General features: G+C 50.3%; 1 protein-coding gene across 1 annotated transcript in view; it reads left to right on the top strand.

Annotated features, from left to right (window-relative positions):
- The window catches only part of LOC310841274 (putative cation-transporting ATPase 13A5), a 77,388-nt gene extending 64,314 nt beyond the window's left edge, over nucleotides 1-13,074 (top strand). Inside the window, exons 19-29 of the mRNA XM_083731848.1 lie at nucleotides 1,546-1,706; nucleotides 1,853-1,972; nucleotides 3,108-3,187; nucleotides 3,613-3,655; nucleotides 3,836-3,945; nucleotides 5,569-5,665; nucleotides 7,738-7,810; nucleotides 10,204-10,378; nucleotides 11,792-11,979; nucleotides 12,418-12,506; nucleotides 12,732-13,074. Of these exons, the coding sequence (XP_083587974.1) occupies nucleotides 1,546-1,706; nucleotides 1,853-1,972; nucleotides 3,108-3,187; nucleotides 3,613-3,655; nucleotides 3,836-3,945; nucleotides 5,569-5,665; nucleotides 7,738-7,810; nucleotides 10,204-10,378; nucleotides 11,792-11,979; nucleotides 12,418-12,506; nucleotides 12,732-12,830 (1,235 nt within the window). The 3' untranslated portion in view covers nucleotides 12,831-13,074. The remainder of the gene's footprint in view (nucleotides 1-1,545; nucleotides 1,707-1,852; nucleotides 1,973-3,107; nucleotides 3,188-3,612; nucleotides 3,656-3,835; nucleotides 3,946-5,568; nucleotides 5,666-7,737; nucleotides 7,811-10,203; nucleotides 10,379-11,791; nucleotides 11,980-12,417; nucleotides 12,507-12,731) is intronic.
- The last annotated feature ends 6,975 nt before the right edge of the window (nucleotides 13,075-20,049 follow it).

Below are 20,049 nucleotides of genomic sequence, written 5' to 3'. Positions count from 1 at the left end.
GCAGACTGCCAGTATTTTGTGGGATGCTGGTGTGCACATTTTAAGCAGAGGAAAGTTCTCTCTTGGCCCAGAGCCACAAAGAAACACACTTTTCTTCCTGTTTGGAAAGTGACTGCGAAATGCATTGAAAAATGTGAGGTGAATGTGTAGCACCCTGCTTGTGGTTAACGCTTAGCTGGAATGAAATATTCAACGCAGCAATAGAGAAATTAAAATAGTAATTTATTTGTCAGACAAATAAATGAGAGGCACAGTGGTATATGGTTACCAAGCTCTGGCCTAGCCTCTTGCCATTCTGGCCAGCACTTATATTTCCTTAATCCAGCCCCCTTGCTCCTCCTGTGGCTGCCTCTATCCAATCAGCCTGGTTGAAATTCCTATTGGCTGTTTGCTAGAACCAATCACAAAAGATACACCCATTTCCTTTTGTCCTTTTATGGGACACAAAGAGCTATATATTCTTATATCTATAAATGACAAATAAGTAGTAATATATCTTACATGTGTCTCAACAAGGAATCTTAATTACCAGCTCACCTCTTGCCCTCCTTGCCCTATTGCCTTCCAAAACAGATGGTTAATCTTAACTTTTTATCTTCAAGGATCTTGAGTTCACATCATCATTGAAAGATCTCCTTCATTTGGAGGTCTCTAAACAAAAGGCCTGACAACCATATATCAGGAGTGCTCGTTGGCGTCTCCTGTCTGGCAGGAGGCTGGGCTCATTTGCCCCTCTGGTCTCCTATTGCAATATGACTCTATGAAATAAGAATTTAACATTTCTTTCTTTCTAGATCCTTTGCATAATTACATTTAAGCTAATATATTTCATACATTATCATAGGTAGCCTTTTAAAAGAATAAACCTTCTCAAAGTGAAAAGGAACAGTTTACAGCCTCAAAATAAAAGAGGGGAAAAAAGCCTCTTCTTCTGTTTACACTCCCCTTCCAGCCAGTTGCTTTCTTTTCCATTTGCTCTTGGCCTTTTTAACCTTAGGAAGAAGATATGGCTCATTTTACTATTTACCAACCCTTAATTTGTAGGGTCAGTGTAACCTTGGCTCTCAGCCTGTAATTCCCTTTTTACGACTTTGAGAATTGTTTTCTGCTATAAATCAGGGGGCCCCCTTGTCCAGGAGAATAAACATTGCCAAGGTTCTCTAGGCAGCTGGTCTTCTGCCTGGCATGAAACATTTGAAAATCTTTAAGCTCATTTTAAAATAAAAGCCCTGATCAAACATATAAGCTTTGATAAAAAAATGCAGGCTTATGATTAGATGCCTCAAATGGATGATGAATGGTGAGACGTGTCAACACCCTATCAGCAAATCAGGATGAGAGAAGTCCCAGCGGCCTTTGGGCTTTCAATAGGAGACCTTCAGTTAGTTACTGGCAATGGGAGGGGAGAGGATTGCTGCTTTTCAATACATAGAAGCCCAAAGTCCCTTTGGGTGTGCAGAAGGGCAGGTGTGGTTTTGGAGATCCTGGGGGCAAATGAGCCCCACAAACAGCCTCACAGATCTTCTTCCTTCCCCTTGCTTCCAGGTGACAATCTTCAGACAGCCATCACAGTCGCCAGGACCTGTGGGATGTTCTCCATCGGCACCAGAGTGATCCTGGTAGAAGCCAGGGAGGCAGAGGGCTCCAACCGGGCATCCGTTACCTGGCAGCTGATAGAGGAGGTGCCCAAGACAGATGAAACCACGGTAAGGCAGGAGCTCCAGAGCTCTTTGCATAGGTTCAATCTGGGTGGAATGGATGTGCCCCCAAGCTTCTGACGCCGTTTGGCTGAGATGCTTCTAATTGCGCAATTTCTGAAATAAGTCACCGGGGCGTAATTCCTGACTTCCAGACTCCCGACATCTCCATTGACGTCTCTGATGCTAGTGGGAAAGAGAGCGACTTCCACTTCGCCTTGAATGGCGACACCTATCACGTCCTCATGAAACACTTCGGCAGCCTCTTGCCAAAGGTACACTGTGGGGAAGGCGGTGGGTGGTCCCTAGGGCTGGTGGGGGTAGGGAATGAGGAATGGCCCCCCCATTGAGACCAGGATGCATCCTTAAGGGTGCTTCCTTGGAACCAGCCTGCAATGCAAGACTTTCTTTGGGCAGAAGGGGCCTCCAGGTGTGTGTCTTGTGAAGCAATAAACGTCCTGCGCTTTCAGGGTGGGCTTGTACTGGACCGTCTTGATCTTCTGTCCACGGTGCAAATGTTCTTTGGTGCTCCCAGATTTCTCCCGCGTCATTGACTCCTCTGCATGGCCTCCCTGGACTCCTCCAGGACACTGTTTCATAGAATTGTAGCTTTGCTGAACAGGAGGGATCCCCTCAGCGCCATCTAGTCCAGCCCTCTGCAGTGCTAAAGAATCCCAGATAGATGGCCATCCTGTGGGAATGTTCAGGGATGCAGGAGAGGATATATTGTTTGATTATAGGCTTTCCAACTTGTGTTAACAAGTTCCACAATTTAGCAGAGTAACATTCCCCCTTTTAAACTCACAGCAGATGCGTTTGCTCAGGCTCGCTAAAGCCTCTGTAATAACTGTTCTGGTATTTCCCCCTTATTCCCTCATAACAGATAAGACACGACATAGCTTTCTATAAAAGTATAAAAAGAACATTCTGTTCACAATCAGATCGCGGAAGGCAGACTTGTCTTAGAAAAGTAACATACACCTGGAAACTATCTCATAAGGAGACAGTCCCTCTGGAAGCCAAGAGAGCATCTTTGGTTAAGCAGATGTTGCTTCTTCGATGCATGTAGTCAAAGAGAAAGAGATGGCTGCCCTGCCCTGTGCATTTGTCGTTACCTGCACAGGTGAGGTCATGCCCACCTCTAGTCACATGCAGAGGAAGTCTGTCCCAGCCCAGAAGGAAACAGGAAGTTGACCTGCTGGCTGGACAAACATTCCTCCCCATGTGTAAACATGTTCACTCTAGGAATGTTGTACTTGACTGCTCTTGTTTTTCACATCCCACAGATCCAACCTCTGTTTAAAAGCATTCAATGAAGGAGACGCCACTAGATGAGGCTTAGAGTCCCTTCAAACTCTACAATTCTATAATTCTGTGTTTATTTGGTGGGGTTTTTTCCCCTATCCACAGATTCTTCTGAACGCAACAGTGTTTGCCAGGATGTCTCCAGCACAGAAGTCCAGCCTTGTGGAAGAGTTTCAGAAGCTAGAGTAGGTTCCTTGCTTGCCATCGTGATTCTGGGAGCGGAGCTCAGGGGAGAGGGAGAAGGACCTTTTCGCCGTCACAGTAATGTTTAAGCTATTCCTTGAATATAATTCATTCTTGATTTACCTTTTGCATCGAATACCCTCATACCCTCCCTGTCATTTTTGCCATTTGCAGATATTCTCATAGTTTAACTTGCCATTCTGATTTTGTAGGTATAGTTTCATTTTTCCAATACGTTGCAATAAAAATTCTGGCTGTGGACGTTGCATACATAAAGAGAGATCTTACTTCTTTTTTGATTTCAGTTGACATTATCCCTAATAAGAAGGCTTCTGATCGTTTTGTGAATGGGATTTTTAACATCTTTTTTTAAAAAAAACAAAACCAAAACCTGAACTTTTAAACTATGTTCCCTCCTGTCTCCTAGCTACTACGTGGGAATGTGTGGTGACGGAGCCAACGACTGCGGGGTAGGTAATTAGATTAAATAAATAAATAAATAAGCAAGCAAGCAAGCTTGTGACCCACCCGGATCCCTTTCCCCACGGATGTGGCGGGTCCTAAGTGAAAACCAAAAGGCAATTCCTGTTCCTACAATACTTTTGATTCCATCTGAGATTGAAAGGGGGCGGATGCTGATACTCTTTCAGGCCTTGAAGATGGCTCACGCCGGGATCTCCCTCTCGGAGCAAGAGGCTTCTGTCGCGTCTCCCTTCACCTCCCAAATCCCGAACATCGAGTGTGTGCCGGAACTGATCAGGTGGGTTTTGCCTCCTTCGCTTCCGTGGCTTTGTTCCCGCCAGGCCAAACCTCTCCGGAGGCGCCTTGTGGGACCCAGTGTGGCTTTTCTCCGTTGCCTCCTTCCTCCTGTTGTAATGATAATAATAATAATAATAATAATAATAATAATAATAATAATAATAATAATAATATATTTATACCCTGCTCTCCCCGGCCAGAGCCAGGCTCAGGGCGGCTAACACCAGTAAAATTACAGTAAAAACGTAATGGGGGGGGGGGGACACAATTTAAAATACAGGTTAAAATGTGATTTAAAATGCAGCCTCATTTTAAAATAGCCCATAAATCAAAGCTGTAAGGGGAGGGAAACATAAGGGTCAGACTGAGTCCAATCCAAAGGCCAGGCAGAACATCTCTGTCTCGCAGGCCCTGCGGAAAGATGTCAAGTCCTGCAGGGTCCTAGTCTCTTGTGACAGAGCGTTCCACCAAGTTGGGGCCAGTACTGAAAAGGCCCTGGCCCTAGTTGAGACCAATCTAACCACCTTGCAACTTGGGACCTCCAAGGTGTTGTCATTTGTGGACCTTAAGGTCCTCCACGGGGCATACCAGGAGAGGCGGTCCTGTAGGTACGTGGGTTCTAGGCTGCATAGGGCTTGAAAGGTCAAAACCAGCACCTTAAACCTGACCCTATACTCCACCGGGAGCCAGTGCAGTTGGTATAGCACTGGGTGAATGTGATCCCGCAGCGAGTACCCCGTAAGGAGTCTCTCCGCAGCATTCTGCACCCACTGGAGTTTGTGGGACAGTTTCAAGGACAGCCCCGTGTAGAGTGAGTTACAGTAGTCAAGCCTGGTCCCCCACTTTTTAGCATAATTATTAAAGGAACAAACCTAGTCTTATACATGGAAAGGTACGATATATTGACAAGCAATGCGGTTAGTAAGCCTGATCTTTATTCAAATAACTGTTGAAACACAGTCCCCACTCACCCCACGCAGGAGGGAGGAGGAACCCAGAACAATGGTGTGCAAGCCCTTATATAGACTTTTGAAATTGCCGACCCTGTGGCCCAAGACCATCCCCCCAAAACATCACCCCACGCAGGAGGCGGTCTCCAGCAGAAATCCTGCCTGCCAGGATACCTGATAATGGCCACTGACTGCATTACCTGGGCAGCCTGGCCATTCTTTTGTGATGGTCAATATTTTTGTTTCCTGAATCCCGGTCACAGGTTCACCCTATTCATACACAAACACGCCCTTCAGACAGGATTTGTAAGCGAAAAGGCAATGGGATGGCTTTCCCCATTTGCCTCCTTTACTGTAGAGGAATATTTGAGGTCATTGGGAGAATCAAAATGGCTTCAGGATTGCTCTCCCATACTGTTTCAGACACATGGTTCATATATTTAGATATGTATGCATTTATGAATATTTATTCTGTACTTGAGACCTTAAAATTCTTATAACACTTCCTTCTGTCCTGCCGCCACTGGCACTGCTGCCCCAGCCTCCATGTTGCAGCAAGTACCCACTGGGACTGGCACACTCCTGGTACTTGCCCTGGCATGCCTAGCCACTTGCTGAGTCTTTCAGCCTCGAGTTGTCCTTCTGCACTTGAGCTGCCTCTTTTTCTTCCCCAGGGAAGGTCGTGCGGCCCTCGTGGCCTCCTTCTCGGTGATTAAATACCTGACCGTGTACGCGATGGGCCAGTTCATTGGCACTGCTCTGCTGTTTTGGGTACGTACATATGTAAATATTGACAGGTGTAGATGTCAGGAGTTTGTCCTACACTTGAGTAGGATGCTGGCAAAGACACATGCCCGACTGGCATGTTCTCTCCCTCCTGGTTGATCGTTCGGGAGCTTCAAAAGCTTTCTTCAGCCCGAACATCACAGCGGCCGATGCCAACAGACACCAGCACACTTAGGGATCCACAGAGTCTTCGCAGCTTGCTTAACAGACCTCAGCAACTCAGCATTTTGGCTAATCTACTTTATTTACATCTAAACACACACGGAGCACTGCAACATGGCTCCCCCTCTCTCTAGCATCAGACAGCAAAGAGAGAAAGAACAAAGGACAATAGTCCCACTTCACGGATGTCAGGACTGCCGCTAGGTCCCAGCTCACAGAGGACCAACGCCCAGTGGATATTATATACAAAAGTCTTTATTGAAGTTTAGTTTCCATTTCCAAGCTCTGGGCGCGCAGGCCCACGTCTTAACGCTAGACCGGCTAAGTCCCCTCTGACTCACTGCTCCACCCACACCAGTTTAAGATTCTAGCCCGGCTCCACCTCTTGCGCTGCTCTTTCCTGCGTTGGGTCCTTCTGCCCTCTGGGGTTCCCTCCTTCCTGGACTCCTCTGACGCGGAGCCTCCTGAGTCTTGCCCCTCCCTCCGGCGGGCTTTAGGACCTGGCTCCCTTCCCGGGCTCCCCGCTGTGCCGCGCTCCTGTACATTTGAACTTGGCGCGCGCGCCCAGCCGGTGACTTTCCTTCTGACCGTTTCCCCGCTTCCTGATGTGGGTGTTGCCAAACCTGACTCCTCTCCTCCCTCTGGTGGTGAGGACACTGGTCCCGACTCCTGGGACTCCCCCTCCCCACTGCGCTCTGGTGGAGACGCTGGCCCTGATCTCCAGCTGCTGTTCAGGGACTCCCCGCTGGCCCCTCCCTCTTGAGGTTTCTCCCTTGGAATCTCCCTTGCTCTGGCCACCGGCGCTCCCTTCTGTGAGTCCTCCGATTCGCTAGAGAGGCTTGTGGAATAACTCTGGCCACTGTCACTGCCTGCGCCCCCCTCGTACTCCTCCTCCTCACTCTCCATTTGCTCCCCCTCCTGTGTCTCTCCTTCTGAACCCCTGACAACGGAACACAGTAAGACAAACATCCTGTCTCCATCACTTCCCACTCTGTGGAGTCGAAACATACACCGTCATGTGAAAGACAAAAATCCCATGACTGCAATCATGGAGCAGGAATTCTAACAGTAAATTCAGCCAAAGGCCAAATGGTGGGTGACTGACAGCTTGTGCCCCTAAACTGTACTTCTAACTTGGAGGTAGACAATGGCTTCAGTTGAAGAGAGTCCTTTATTTATTTTTATTACTATAATTAATTAATATACTAATACTCCTTACCCACAGAGAGCTGCATTTCTGAGTGAGGGATTTGAACCCTGGTCTCTCCCAAAGTCACAGCCAGATACTTGATCCACAGTGGTTCTCGTCTTTATAAAAAGCCTCCATCTAAAGTGTTGGCTATTTGGAGTATGGACTCAAAAATAACTTAAACAAGGTTTTAATAAGAAAAACAAAAACTAAATACATCAACAAACCAGACCCAACCACCAACCCCTCCCCCAGGGTAATGGGAGAGGAGCTAGGTGCTGCTCCTTATATACTAGACCCAATTGCTGACACAGCCTAATCAACACAACTCAGCAGCACCTGCTATGTTTCACAGCTGTAAAGCTAGGTCTCATTATTTTGCTCTGGCCCCTTAAAGACATACACAACTGGTGGAACAATGATGAACCTTTACATTTAAAGAAACCATTCAACATAAAGGAGCAATGTGTTTGTTGCCTGGGATCCTGTAAGGCAGGGAAGTTATTTTGCTACAATGGAGCGTGGACCCGTGTGCGAATCCAGTCCCAGCAAGACATCTTTGGGTGCCTTTGCAAAGCCCCCTAGACTCTCCCACTCGGTCTGAGACAATCTGGGTAACAATCTGTCCACAAGCGGCAGGACTGAGAGTCCTCCGTGAACTCATTCTCTCTCTCTCTCTCTCTCTCTCTCTCTGCCCCACTTTTAGCAAATACAGATCGTTGGGAATATGCAGTACCTCGTTCAAGATGTCGGCATCACACTAGTCGTGTGCCTAACAAGTAAGCAGATCACTGTGTTATGGGGTTGTGTATTTAGCAGGCGAGTTCCCTCAGGGGGTTGGGTTTGGGGCTGCTGCAACAAGGAAGGTACACAGTCAGATGTGAAACACGCAGAAGCTGAAAGAGATCATTTCCGGGGTGCGTACTCTCATGTGCTATCTCTGCCGCTTTCTTATGGCACCTGGCAGCATAGATTTGATCTAAGGTGGGAAGAGTGCACCCAATAATTCTCTCTGCAGTCTTTACAACCCTGGATAGCATTGTTTTTTCCCTGGCCGTGCAGCTCCCAAACCACACGCACAGACCATAAGTTAGTACGCTCTCCACAGTGCAATGGTAGAATGCCACCAACAGGTCCTTGGAGAGATTGTTTTTCCGGAGGATTCTCAGAAAATATAACCTCTGCTGTGCTCTCTTCACCAGGTCTTTGCTGTTCTCTCCCCAGGTTAGGTTGTCTCTCAACTCCATTCCCAGAAATCGAAACACTGAGACTTGTTCCACGCACTTCCCCTCAATAATAAGTGGCTGAATATTCAATTTACATTTCCTAAAGTCCACAATGATCTCTTTTGTTTTCTTTAAGTTAAGCAGTAAGTTGTTTTTCCTGCACCACTCCCCCAACTGCTCAACTTCCTTCCTATAGGCCGTCTCCCCCTCTCCAGTAGTAACATGACCCGGAAGCTGTACGCCAACTCCCTCAGCCAGTAAAGCGAGATGAGCGCCGCAACCCCAGAGTTGTTTGAGACTGGACCTAATGGTCAGGGGTCCCTTTACCTTTACCTAACCTGAATGAGCAGCGCTCAAGTTCAAATTCTGGCCAGCCTTGGGAGGGAGAAGGGCAGCCTCCAAGCCTGCCTCTCTCTGAGCTCAGATTTGGTAAGTGACTGGGCCTGCTTCACCTTCCTGAGAACTCGCCCTGGAGCAAACATTTTGCTTTCCGCAAAGCCTCCTGTTCTTCTTGGCTGACTCCTCCAGGCCAGCTCTCCTTCCTCACCTCCACCCCCCTTACCTCTACAATGCTTCTTCTGCGCCTGGTCCTGATGCTGGCGGCCTGTGGGGCGGAAGAGGGCGCTCACTTGAGCAATTTGTCTTTAAGAACATGAGAAGCTGCTGGATCAGGCCCATGGCCCCTCCAGTCCAGCATCCTGTTCTCTCTGTGGGCAGCCAGAAGCCCCGACGGGAATCCTGCAAGCTGAACCTGAGCACAAGAGCAGCTCTCTCCTCCTGTGGGTTCCAGCAACGGGGATTTGGAAGCGATGCTGCTTCTGTCTGTGGAGGCTGAGCACAGCCATCTGGGCTGGTCCCCATCAATAGCTCTCTCCCCTTCCCTGAACGGTTCTCATCCTTCTTCAAAGCCATCCAAGTTGGGGGCCGTTGATTCCTCCTGTGGGAGGGAGTTCCACAGATGAAGGAGGACTTCCTTCTATTCGTCCTGAATCTTCCCATGTGTGTTGGATGTCCACCAGTTCTAGTGTTAGGAGAGAGGATTGATACAATTTAAAGCATCCAACTGCCTGAGGCAAAGGATCCGGTGCAGACCGAGACTCCTCTGGTTCCAAGTCCGAGCCCAAGTCCCAGGCCATCACAGCTTTGGCTTTTGAAGATCTGCCATAGCTTTGGCAGGATGTCAGATCCTTAACCACTGAGTGTGGGATGAGAAAGATAAGTTGGAGACCTGCCCAGGGCTATGGCAGCAGTGGCAGAGGAAGAGGGTGTGGTGGGGCCGGTGCGCCCTGGGTGTCATCCCTGAGGGGGGTGACATCATCACACCACCCCTGGGCATTGCCCCCCGGGACGCTCGATGCTCACCATGGGTGCCCCCCAGGGATGCTCACCGCAGGCGGCTAGCTCTGCCCCCATGTGCACAGCATGTGCGCCGGCCGGAGCAGCTAGCTCCGCCTCTGTATGGCGGGATGCCAGACCTTTTGTTAGACTTTGACAGACAGGATGGTGAGTGACGCAGGGAAACATGCAACCCTTGTGAGCAGAGAAGAGAAGATAGGGAGCAAAAAAGTGGAAGAAGAGAGCCATATTTGTTGGATTACAACAGGGAGAATGAAGAAACAGAGGGGAAACAAACATCTCACACAGAAATTTACAGGACATAAACTCTTCTTGCAGAAATAAAATTTATTAAATATGCAGTTGTAATAAGAACTCTGCACCCTGAAATCCAGCACATGGGAAGTCACCCAACGTTGTTTAATTTGGTATTTGAATAATTGGCTATTTAATTGTATTGTAATTTGGTACTGTATTGGGATAATGTGGCTCTTTTGGATCATTGTAATTTAAAATGAATAATAAAGAATTATTCTATAGTGTTAGGAGAGAGGGAAGGGCAACCTTTCTAAACTCTTCGCTTTCTCCATGCCGTGTCTTCCTCCCCACAGTGAGCCTGACCCACGCCTACCCCAAGCTGGCCCCCTACCGACCCCCCGGGCGGCTCCTCTCCCCGCCGCTCCTGCTCTCCATCATCCTCAACGTCCTCTTCACCCTCACCATCCAGGTCTTCGCCTTCCTGTATGTGAAGCAGCAGCCCTGGTACTCTTTCCTGCGCAGCCACAGGTGAGGCCCCCATCCAAAGAGCGCACCTTCCAGGGAGAGGCTTAGAGGTGGGCTGGGGTGGGTGGCCAGGGGGTGCCGTTTCCCTCTTGCTGGTGTCTAAGGGTAGAGGCTCCCCTTATTCCCAGAGGCAGCAGTGGGAAGGTGGGGGCGGAATCTCCCTTGGAGCTCACCCAGGCCGCCTCTGCTCACGGAGGATACCCCCGATTTTCTCACGGGGAAGTCATACGAGATCCTCTCTCGGTGGAGCCTTCTTTCTGATCTGTTTGTGGGGAGGTTAGATGCCTCATCCTTTTGAGCTGCAAAGTATCTCCTTAAAAGAAAGAATTGGCAGGTGGTGCTGGGTGCCAAAGGGGCAACTGGGTTTAGTGAGCAGGAAGAACCTGTGACGGGGGCAGTTCAGACTCTGAGGCTGGAGCAGAGGAGTGGGTTCAAGAGGCTGCTGCAGAACCCAGAGAGGCTGTGATATGTGATATGTGATCCATGAGAGGCAGTCAAGTACAGCATTCATTCTAATGCTAGAGAAGACATGCGAGGGAATGTTTGGTCCAGCTAGTTGAAACTTCCTGTTCCTCCTGGCTGGAGCATGTGTCTAAAGGTGGGCTTGACTAAACCTGTCCAGGTAACAAAAGGACAAGTCACGCAGCACACCTCTCTCTTTTTGATTCCCTTCTTCATTTGACAAGCTAGGACTGCTCTGCTAGCTTCTCAGCTAGCATAAGCACTGGGATTATTCCCCCATATGGGGTAGATCAACATGTACATATTTGTAAATAAATCTGCCTTCAGGAATCCAACTGTGAACTGATGTGAGTAAACTTTTTCATCATCTTTGAATAAGATTGTGGCATCTTTATTCTTTTAAGAGGGATTCTAGGGAACTTACCAGGAACGTACAATTCAATCTGAAACAGACTGAATTGTATAATAGTGAGAGGCTCACACGAGCCTGCAACCAGCTATCTGCTGTGCGTGTAAGAAGGGGAATTTAAACTCTGCTACATAAAGGAACTTGCTAGCGCAAGTTAGGAAGGATATTAATAAACAATATATCCTCTCCTGCCACCCTGAACATTCCCACAAGCTCCCCTTCCCCTGTTCTCCCAGAATAAGGAGGAAAGCAGAACAGAGATCAGAGGTGCTCAGACGCAGTTTGAGACGGCTTGGGAAACATCCGGGAGAGGAGGAGCCTTAGATGGAAGGCAGGGACCTTCAGCCTGGCAACGGTTCCATGGGGCCAAGACCTGATGGGAAGGGTTGCTGAGACCACTAGGCCGAGTTGCCTGCCATTTCCTTGAATGAAGAGTTAACTTGGCCAGCATCTGCCTCTGCCTCTTCATTCTGACCTGCATCTGACCAGGACAACGAGGCAGAGGAAGTAACTCTTGGTGGTGTGTGTGTGTGTCTTCCTTCCAGGGGGTGCCCTACTGCAGACCACCCTGTGTCCCTAGGCAACGGGACGGCTAGCAACGCCACGGCCCCGGAGCACTCCGTCCTGAGCTATGAGGACACCACTCTCTGGCCACTGGTCACCATCAACTGCATCATCGCAGCCTTTGTCTTCTCCAAGGGGAAGCCCTTCCGGAAGCCCATCTACACCAATTGTGAGTTCACAGGGTGGGGGCAGCAGACCCTTATGTCCTTTTCTGCCTTTTCGGTTCATGATGACTTCTGCCCCACCCAGCCCAGCAGAGCACCGAGACCCCAGAACCAGCCTTGTCAGGGGTCTGGTTCTGGGCACAGCCCAGGTAGTGTTTTCCTGCAGTGCTCAGAGAGCTTTCCATGCATTGTCTCTTTGCTCCTTATCACACCCTGTGGAAGGAAGGAAGGAAGGAAGGAAGGAAGGAAGGAAGGAAGGAAGGAAGGAAGGAGCCCATTGTGGTGGCAGCAGGAGCAGCCCCAGTGACCAGTCGCCCTTCCTGAGATCCAGGGGCACATGGGAACCTGCTTGTTGCCTCCCATCTCCCATTGCTCTTCCTGATCCTAGAGGCCCCCCGATTCCTGGGCTTCATTGGGGGCTCCTCCTCTTCTTGATTCCCCAGATATCTTCTCTGGCCTGCTGTGTGTCCAGCTCGGAGTTTCCCTTTTCCTTTTCTTCGCTGACCTGGACGCCGTCTACAGAGGAATGGAGGTGAGTCGGAAGTGCCTAGCGGAGGTGAACTCGGAGCTCCCCTCAGCACAAGGATATGGGCAGCCGGCACCAGATTGGAGCGCCATGGTCTGCGCTTGGGGCAAAACACAGAGCCCTGGGCCGGGCTCCAGAGGTGTGGGGTGCGGAAGGAGGGGGCAGGTGCCAGGCAGGCTGACCTGAAGGCGCAGCGGAAGCTTAACCAGCTTGCAACCTCTTTCCTCACAGTTTCTCTGCACCCCAACCATCTGGAGGGTGTATGTGCTGCTGATGCTGCTGGTGGCCTTCTTCGTCTCGTTCTTCATGGAGGTGAGCAGGCGAGCGTGATTTCAGGAAGCTGGGCCAAGTCTGGCTGCTGGCCCATCTAGTCCAACGCTGTCTACACGGACTGGCAGCAGCTGTCCACGGTTTCAGGCAGGGGTCTCTCAGTCCCAGCGGGGATTGAACCTGAGAGCTTCTGCTTGCAAGGCTGACGCTCAGCCTCTGAGCTACGGCTTTTCATTTCCCCAGGAACTGGCTCAGAGTTTTCCCTTCCAGCAGAGCGCTCCTTCCTCCTGGTGCTTGTGGGAACCTGCTGGTGGTGGTTCAGGGGATGTGGAGGGGATTTGGGGGGGGTAAAGAGGGTCAGGAAAACGGTCCCTGAGGCTCAGCATCCTCCTCCTGCTGCTGATGATGATGATTAAAATTGATATACTGCCTTCATCTGAAAATCACAGGGCAGTTTACAACATACAAATACAAAATGAAGACACAAAATCCTAATCCTAATAATAACCCCAATAACTCCCCTACCCCAAACACATTTTAAAGGGCATAGAATGTTGTTCATCCCAACGCCTGGTTGAAGAGGACCCTTTTCGCCTGGTGCCTGAATATATGTAATGGAGGTGCCAGATGAACTTGCCTGGGGAGAGCATTCCACAAGTGGGGAGCCACCACAGAAAAGGCCCTGTTCTCATGGGGCCACCCCTCTTGCAGAGCAGGCACACAACAACGGGCCTCAGAAGATGATCTTAGGATCTGGGTCTCTTCACGTGGGGAATATTCTAGTCCTGAGCCATTTTAGGCTTTAGAGGTCAAAAGCAGCTACCACTCAGTGGATTTGTAACTGGCTGACTGACCGAACCCAAAGGGTGCTCATCAATGGTTCCTCTTCATCCTGGAGAAGAGTGACTAGTGGGGTGCCACAGGGTTCTGTCTTGGGCCCGGTCTTATTCAACATCTTTATCAAGGACTTGGATGATGGACTCAAGGGCATCCTGATCAAATTTGCAGATGACACCAACCTGGGAGGGGTGGCTAACACCCCAGAGGACAGGATCACACTTCAAAACGACCTTGACAGATTAGAGAACTGGGCCAAAGCAAACAAGATGAATTTTAACAGGGAGAAATGTAAAGTATTGCACTTGGGCAAAAAAAATGGGAGGCACAAATACAAGATGGGTGACACCTGGCTTGAGAGCAGTACATGTGAAAAGGATCTATGAGTCTTGGTTGACCACAAACTTGACATGAGCCAACAGTATGATGCGGCAGCTAAAAAAGCCAATGCAATTCTGGGCTGCATCAATAGGAGTATAGCATCTAGATCAAGGGAAGTAATAGTGCCACTGTATTCTGCTCTGGTCAGACCTCACCTGGAGTACTGTGTCCAGTTCTGGGCACCACAGTTCAAGAAGGACACTGACAAACTGGAACCATGTCCAGAGGAGGGCAACCAAAATGGTCAAAGGCCTGGAAACGATGCCTTATGAGGAATGGCTAAGGGAGCTGGGCATGTTTAGCCTGGAGAAGAGGAGGTTAAGGTGTGATATGATAGCCATGTTCAAATATATAAGAGGATGTCACATAGAGGAGGGAGAAAGGTTGTTTTCTGCTGCTCCAGAGAAGTGGACACGGAGCAATGGATCCAAACTACAAGAAAGAAGATTCCACCTAAACATTAGGAAGAACTTCCTGACAGTAAGAGCTGATCGACAGTGGAATTTGCTGCCAAGGAGTGTGGTGGAGTCTCCTTCTTTGGAGGTCTTTTTTTTTTTTTTTTAAAAAAAGATATTTATTGAAGTTTCAAAAATTATATAAAAACAAAACAATAATACAAACAAAACACAAACAAAGAACAAGTATAATTTCAATCCCTTATTTTCTTATAACTTACTTCCCCGACCTCCTCATACCTCCCCTTTCTGTATTCCAGTTTCTAATTATTAGTTCAGTAAATCCTCTCCCTTAATTTTCATTTAATTTTTAGCCTTTCTTTTCTTCTTACTTAATCATTACAGCTGAAAACCACATAATTTCTAAACCAACGTCATTCTAACATTCATTAATTTTGCAATGTTTCCTAAGATAATCCTTAAATTTCTTCCAATCTTCTTCTGCCGTCTCTCTTCCCTGGTCTCGGATTCTGCCAGTCATTTCTGCCAGTCCCATATAGTCTATCACCTTCATCTGCCATTCTTCCAAGGTGGGTAGATCTTGTGTCTTCCAATACTTTGCGATGAGTATTCTTGCTGCTGTTGTAGCATACATAAAGAATGTTCTGTCCTTTGGCACCAAATGGCTGACCATACCCAGGAGAAAGGCCTCTGGTTTCTTCAGGAAGGTATATTTAAATACCTTTTTCATTTCATTATATATCATTTCCCAGAAAGCCTTAATCTTTGGGCATGTCCACCAAAGGTGGAAGAATGTACCTTCAGTCTCTTTACATTTCCAGCATTTATTATCAGACAAGTGGTAAATTTTTGCAAGCTTGACTGGGGTCATGTACCACCTATAAATCATTTTCATAATATTCTCTCTTAGGGCATTACATGCCGTAAATTTCATACCGGTGGTCCACAACTTTTCCCAGTCAGCAAACATAATGTTATGACCAATATCTTGTGCCCACTTGATCATGCTTGATCAGTCCTGACAATGGCTGATTTAACCGTTTCATCCTGCGTATTCCATTTCAACAGCAAGTTATACATTCTTGACAAATTCTTAGTTTTGGGTTCTAACAATTCTGTTTCCAATTTTGATTTTTCCACCTGGAAGCCAATCTTCCTGTCTAACTTATAAGCCTCCATTATTTGATAATAATGAAGCCAGTCTCGCACTTTATCTTTTAATTTCTCAAAACTCTGCAATTTCAATTTATCCCCTTCTTGTTCCAAAATTTCCCAATATTTCGGCCATTTAGACTCCATATTGAGTCTTTTCACAGCCTTTGCCTCCATTGGCGACAACCACCTTGGGGTTTTGTTTTCCAGCAAGTCTTTATATTTAATCCAAACATTATACAATGCTTTCCTGACAATATGATTTTTAAAAGCTTTATGAGCTTTAACCTTGTCATACCATAAATATGCATGCCACCCAGAAACATTGTTAAAACCTTCTAAATCCAAAATGTCTGTGTTCTCAAGAAGCAGCCAATCTTTCAACCAGCAGAAAGCTGCTGATTCATAGTAAAGTTTAAAGTCTGGCAAGGCAAATCCCCCCCCTTTCCTTTGCATCAGTTAAAATCTTAAATTTTATTCTGGGTTTCTTGCCCTGCCAGACAAATTTAGAAATATCTTTCTGCCACTTCTTGAAACAGTCCATCTTGTCCACAATTTGCAATGTTTGAAACAAAAACAACATTCTAGGCAATACATTCATCTTTATAGCTGCAATTCGACCAGACAAGGAAAGCTTCAAATTTGACCAGATTTCTAAGCCTTTTTTCACTTCTGTCCAACCAGCGGCGTAGCGTGGGTTGTCAGCACCCAGGGCAAGGCAAGTAATTTGCGCCCCCTAACCCGGGGCAAGGCAAGTAACTTGCGCCCCCTACCCCCTAACCATGGTCATTAATACTGACGGCTCTACTCTGGGGCAAACTCCGTGGTGACTACTGCCCTCCGTGGTGTTGTTTTTGCAATTAAAGGACCCCTGCCTCAAATAAAGCATCTTGGGGATTGGGGACTGGGATTTGCCAAGGGAGCTGGGAATTGCAGTTCAGTGGCGGGACAGGGGGAGAGGGTCCCTTCCGCGTCTGCGTGCCGCGGGCCCCTTTGCGCCAAGACGCGCGTCTTTGGGCATCGCGGCGCAGCCTTCTCGGTCTCCCTCCCCGGCCCGGCTAGCCCCGATGCGGCTTCTTTCTGGCGCGGGGAGGGGGCTTCTTTCTGGCGCGGGGAGGGGGCGCCTCTGGGGCCAGTGCGTCGGCCGGCCTCCGGCGCGGGTGGGTGGGCCCCGTCGGGGCGGGTGGGCGGTCTTGGCGCGCAGGCACTAGAGCGCAGGTGGCTCCGGCTGGGCGCTTCATTCACCGCCGGTGGCGCATTTGGCGGGCTGCGCGCGTCCAGACAGCGACCCGAGCCTGGGCGGCGTGGCGCTTGGTGCCGGAGCCTCCGCCCGCAGCGCCGTCGGGAGACCCGGCCGGAAGGAGCCTCGAGCCGGCTGTCGGACGCGGCTGAAGCAGCCAGGGCGGCATGGCAGGCAGCGGCTCCTCGGCGACTCCACAGGCAGCGAGCGCGCGCCCCCCAGAAGTTGCGCCCGGTGCGGCCGGCCCCCCTTGCACCCCCCACGCTACGCCACTGTGTCCAACACTTCTCATAGTTATCTTTAAATAAATTCACATTTTTAGCTGTCATGTTAATCCCCAAATATTTCACTTTCTTAACCACAGTTAGACCTGTCTCATTCTGAAACCTCTCTTTTTCAATAGCTGTTAAATTTTTCTCTAATACCTTAGTTTTTGACTTATTCAGTTTAAATCCTGCTACTTGACCAAACTCTTGAATTAATTCTAAAACCCTTTTAGTACTAGATTCTGGCTCTTGTAATGTAAGTATCAGATCATCTGCAAATGCTCTCAGTTTGTACTGTTTAACTCCGACCTGTACCCCTTTAACCAGCTGATCCCTTCTGTCAGGACTGCCGCTAGGTCCCAGCTCACAGAGGACCAACGCCCAGTGGATGTTATATACAAAAGTCTTTATTAAGGTTTAGTTTCCATTTCCAAGCTCTGGGCGCGCAGACCCACGTCTTGACGCTAGACCGGCTAAGTCCCCTCTGACTCACTGCTCCACCCACACCAGTTTAAGATTCTAGCCCGGCTCCACCTCTTGCGCTGCTCTTTCCTGCGCTGGGTCCTTCTGCCCTCTGGGGTTCCCTCCTTCCTGGACTCCTCTGACGCTGAGCCTCCTGAGTCTTGCCCCTCCCTCCGGCGGGCTTTAGGACCTGGCTCCCTTCCCGGGCTCCCCGCTGTGCCGCGCTCCTGTACATTTGAACTTGGCGCGCGCGCCCAGCCGGTGACTTTCCTTCTGACCGTTTCCCCGCTTCCTGATGTGGGTGTTGCCAAACCTGACTCCTCTCCTCCCTCTGGTGGTGAGGACACTGGTCCCGACTCCTGGGACTCCCCCTCCCCACTGCGCTCTGGTGGAGATGCTGGTCCTGATCTCCAGCTGCTGCTCAGGGACTCCCCGCTGGCCCCTTCCTCCTGGGGCTTCCCCCCTGGACGCCCCTTCGCTCTGGCCACCGGCGCTCCCTTCTGTGAGTCCTCCGATTCGCTAGAGAGGCTTGTGGAATAACTCTGGCCACTGTCACTGCCTGCGCCCCCCTCGTACTCCTCCTCCTCACTCTCCATTTGCTCCCCCTCCTGTGTCTCTCCTTCTGAACCCCTGACATCCATCCCCCCCTCGAAGCCCCCCCTTCCCCCTCCCCCTCTTCAGGTGCGGGTTCCGGGTGCTCTAGAGTTGTCGGGGTGAGTTCAGGATACAGTTCGTCCCCCGAGGCGTGCAGCCATCGTGAGAAGTCCGGAAAGTCCTCCATGGGCTCGTCGACTGCGATTCCCTCCGCTTCCATCTCCTGGACGGTGTGTTCGAAATCTGTGGCCGCCCCCAAATCACTCACGACCCCTTCTCCCCCTGTCGCCTGAGGTGCCGCCACTTCGCAGGGTCCCTCCGGCACGTCTCTGCGCCATCCCACTTCGGGTTGGTCCTCCCACCAATAAGATCCCCCCGTGCCAAAACCTGAGAGTGATCCCTCTGGGGAGCTGCCTCCCGGAGCCGAGTCCTCCGCTGACGAGAAACCCCAGAAAGTGCTGGCCGAGAGTGTGGGTGTGAACAGACAATCATCGAAAAAGCCCGCCGGCATAGGCTTGTGCGGGAAAAGTGTATGGAATTCTTCCTTGAGCAACTGCTCCTCCAATGCGTAATCCGGCACCCACCTGTTGGCGCTGGCCGGGGTGTCCTCTGTGGCGAGAAGATATTCAATCCCGTCCTCCCCCCACCTTGAGTCTAAAATCTCAGTGGCTTCGTTGAGTGGCCCCCTCCTCGGCGACCCCCCCTTTTTGGGCGCTTCCCTGAGCGGGTCTGGCGCTGTCCCTGGTGCCTGAAACCTGTGGGGCTCTTTGTAGGGTGTGAGCACTGATCTATGAAAGACCGGGTGCATTCTGGACCCCTCCGGGAGTGTTAAATGGAAGGCCACTGGGTTGATCTGCGCCTCTACTTGGTAAGGCCCTAGCTGCTTGTGCCCGAGCTTCTTCTTGGCCAACGATCTGGCCGGAACTGCCTGGGCTGCTAACCGGACCCAGTCTCCTACCCGGATATCTTCCCCAACCCTCCTGTGTCGGTCTGCCTGCACTTTGTAAGCCTGTTTCGCCATCTCTAACTGCCTCCTGAGCTGCTCGTGGATCTCCTGCAACTCCGCTGCCACGGCCTCTGCTCCCTGCGGCTCCCCCACCCTCACTTTCTCCAAACCCGGGAAGGTTCTGGGATGCCGCCCATTGTTGGCGAAAAACGGTGTCACCCCCGTGGACACGTGTTTCGTGTTGTTGTAGGCGAACTCGGCTAGCGGTAGGTAGTCCACCCAGGTCGAGGGCTGCTGGTTCGCGTAGCATCTCAGGTACTGCTGCATGATGGCATTGACTCTCTCCGCCTGTCCGTTAGTCTGCGGGTGTCGCGCCGACGCCAGGCTGACCTTGACGTTCAGGAAACCCATCAGCTTTTGCCAGAAGTTGGATATGAACTGGCGCCCCCTGTCGGACAGGATGGACCGTGGTAGGCCGTGCACCTTGAACACGTGGTCTATAAACAGCTTGGCGGTCTGCTCGGCTGTGGCCACCTTCGCGCAAGGAATGAAGTGGGCCATCTTGGTGAACAAGTCTACTACCACGAGTACTGCCGTCTTGCCTCTTGAGCTGGGCAGATCCGTGACAAAGTCCAGGGCCACCCTCTCCCACGGTTCGAACGGTGTCTGTAGCGGTTCCAACAGGCCCGCCGGCGGCTGGTGTACTGGTTTGGCCCTTTGGCAGGTGTCGCACCTCTTGACGTATTCCGCGACATCCCCCCGCATCTTGGGCCACCAAAAGTCTCTGGCTACTAGGTCCACCGTCTTCTCCTTGCCGAAGTGTCCCGCGCTGGGCGCGTCATGCAGCTGTTGCAGGACCCTCGCGCGGAGGTTGTCTCCCGGCACGTAGAGGGCTCCTTTGCGGATGAGCAGGCCGTCGCGTATTTGGAAGTCGTCGTCCCTCGCCGTGCCGCTATGCACCTCCTCCATCTTGGCTCGCGCGAAG

This window comes from Podarcis gaigeae (genome assembly GCF_964106915.1).
Source record: "Podarcis gaigeae genome assembly, chromosome: 1".
NCBI lineage: Eukaryota > Metazoa > Chordata > Lepidosauria > Squamata > Lacertidae > Podarcis > Podarcis gaigeae.
The sequence above is the reverse complement of the archived record's forward strand: the minus strand, read 5'-3'. Positions and strand labels throughout refer to the sequence as shown.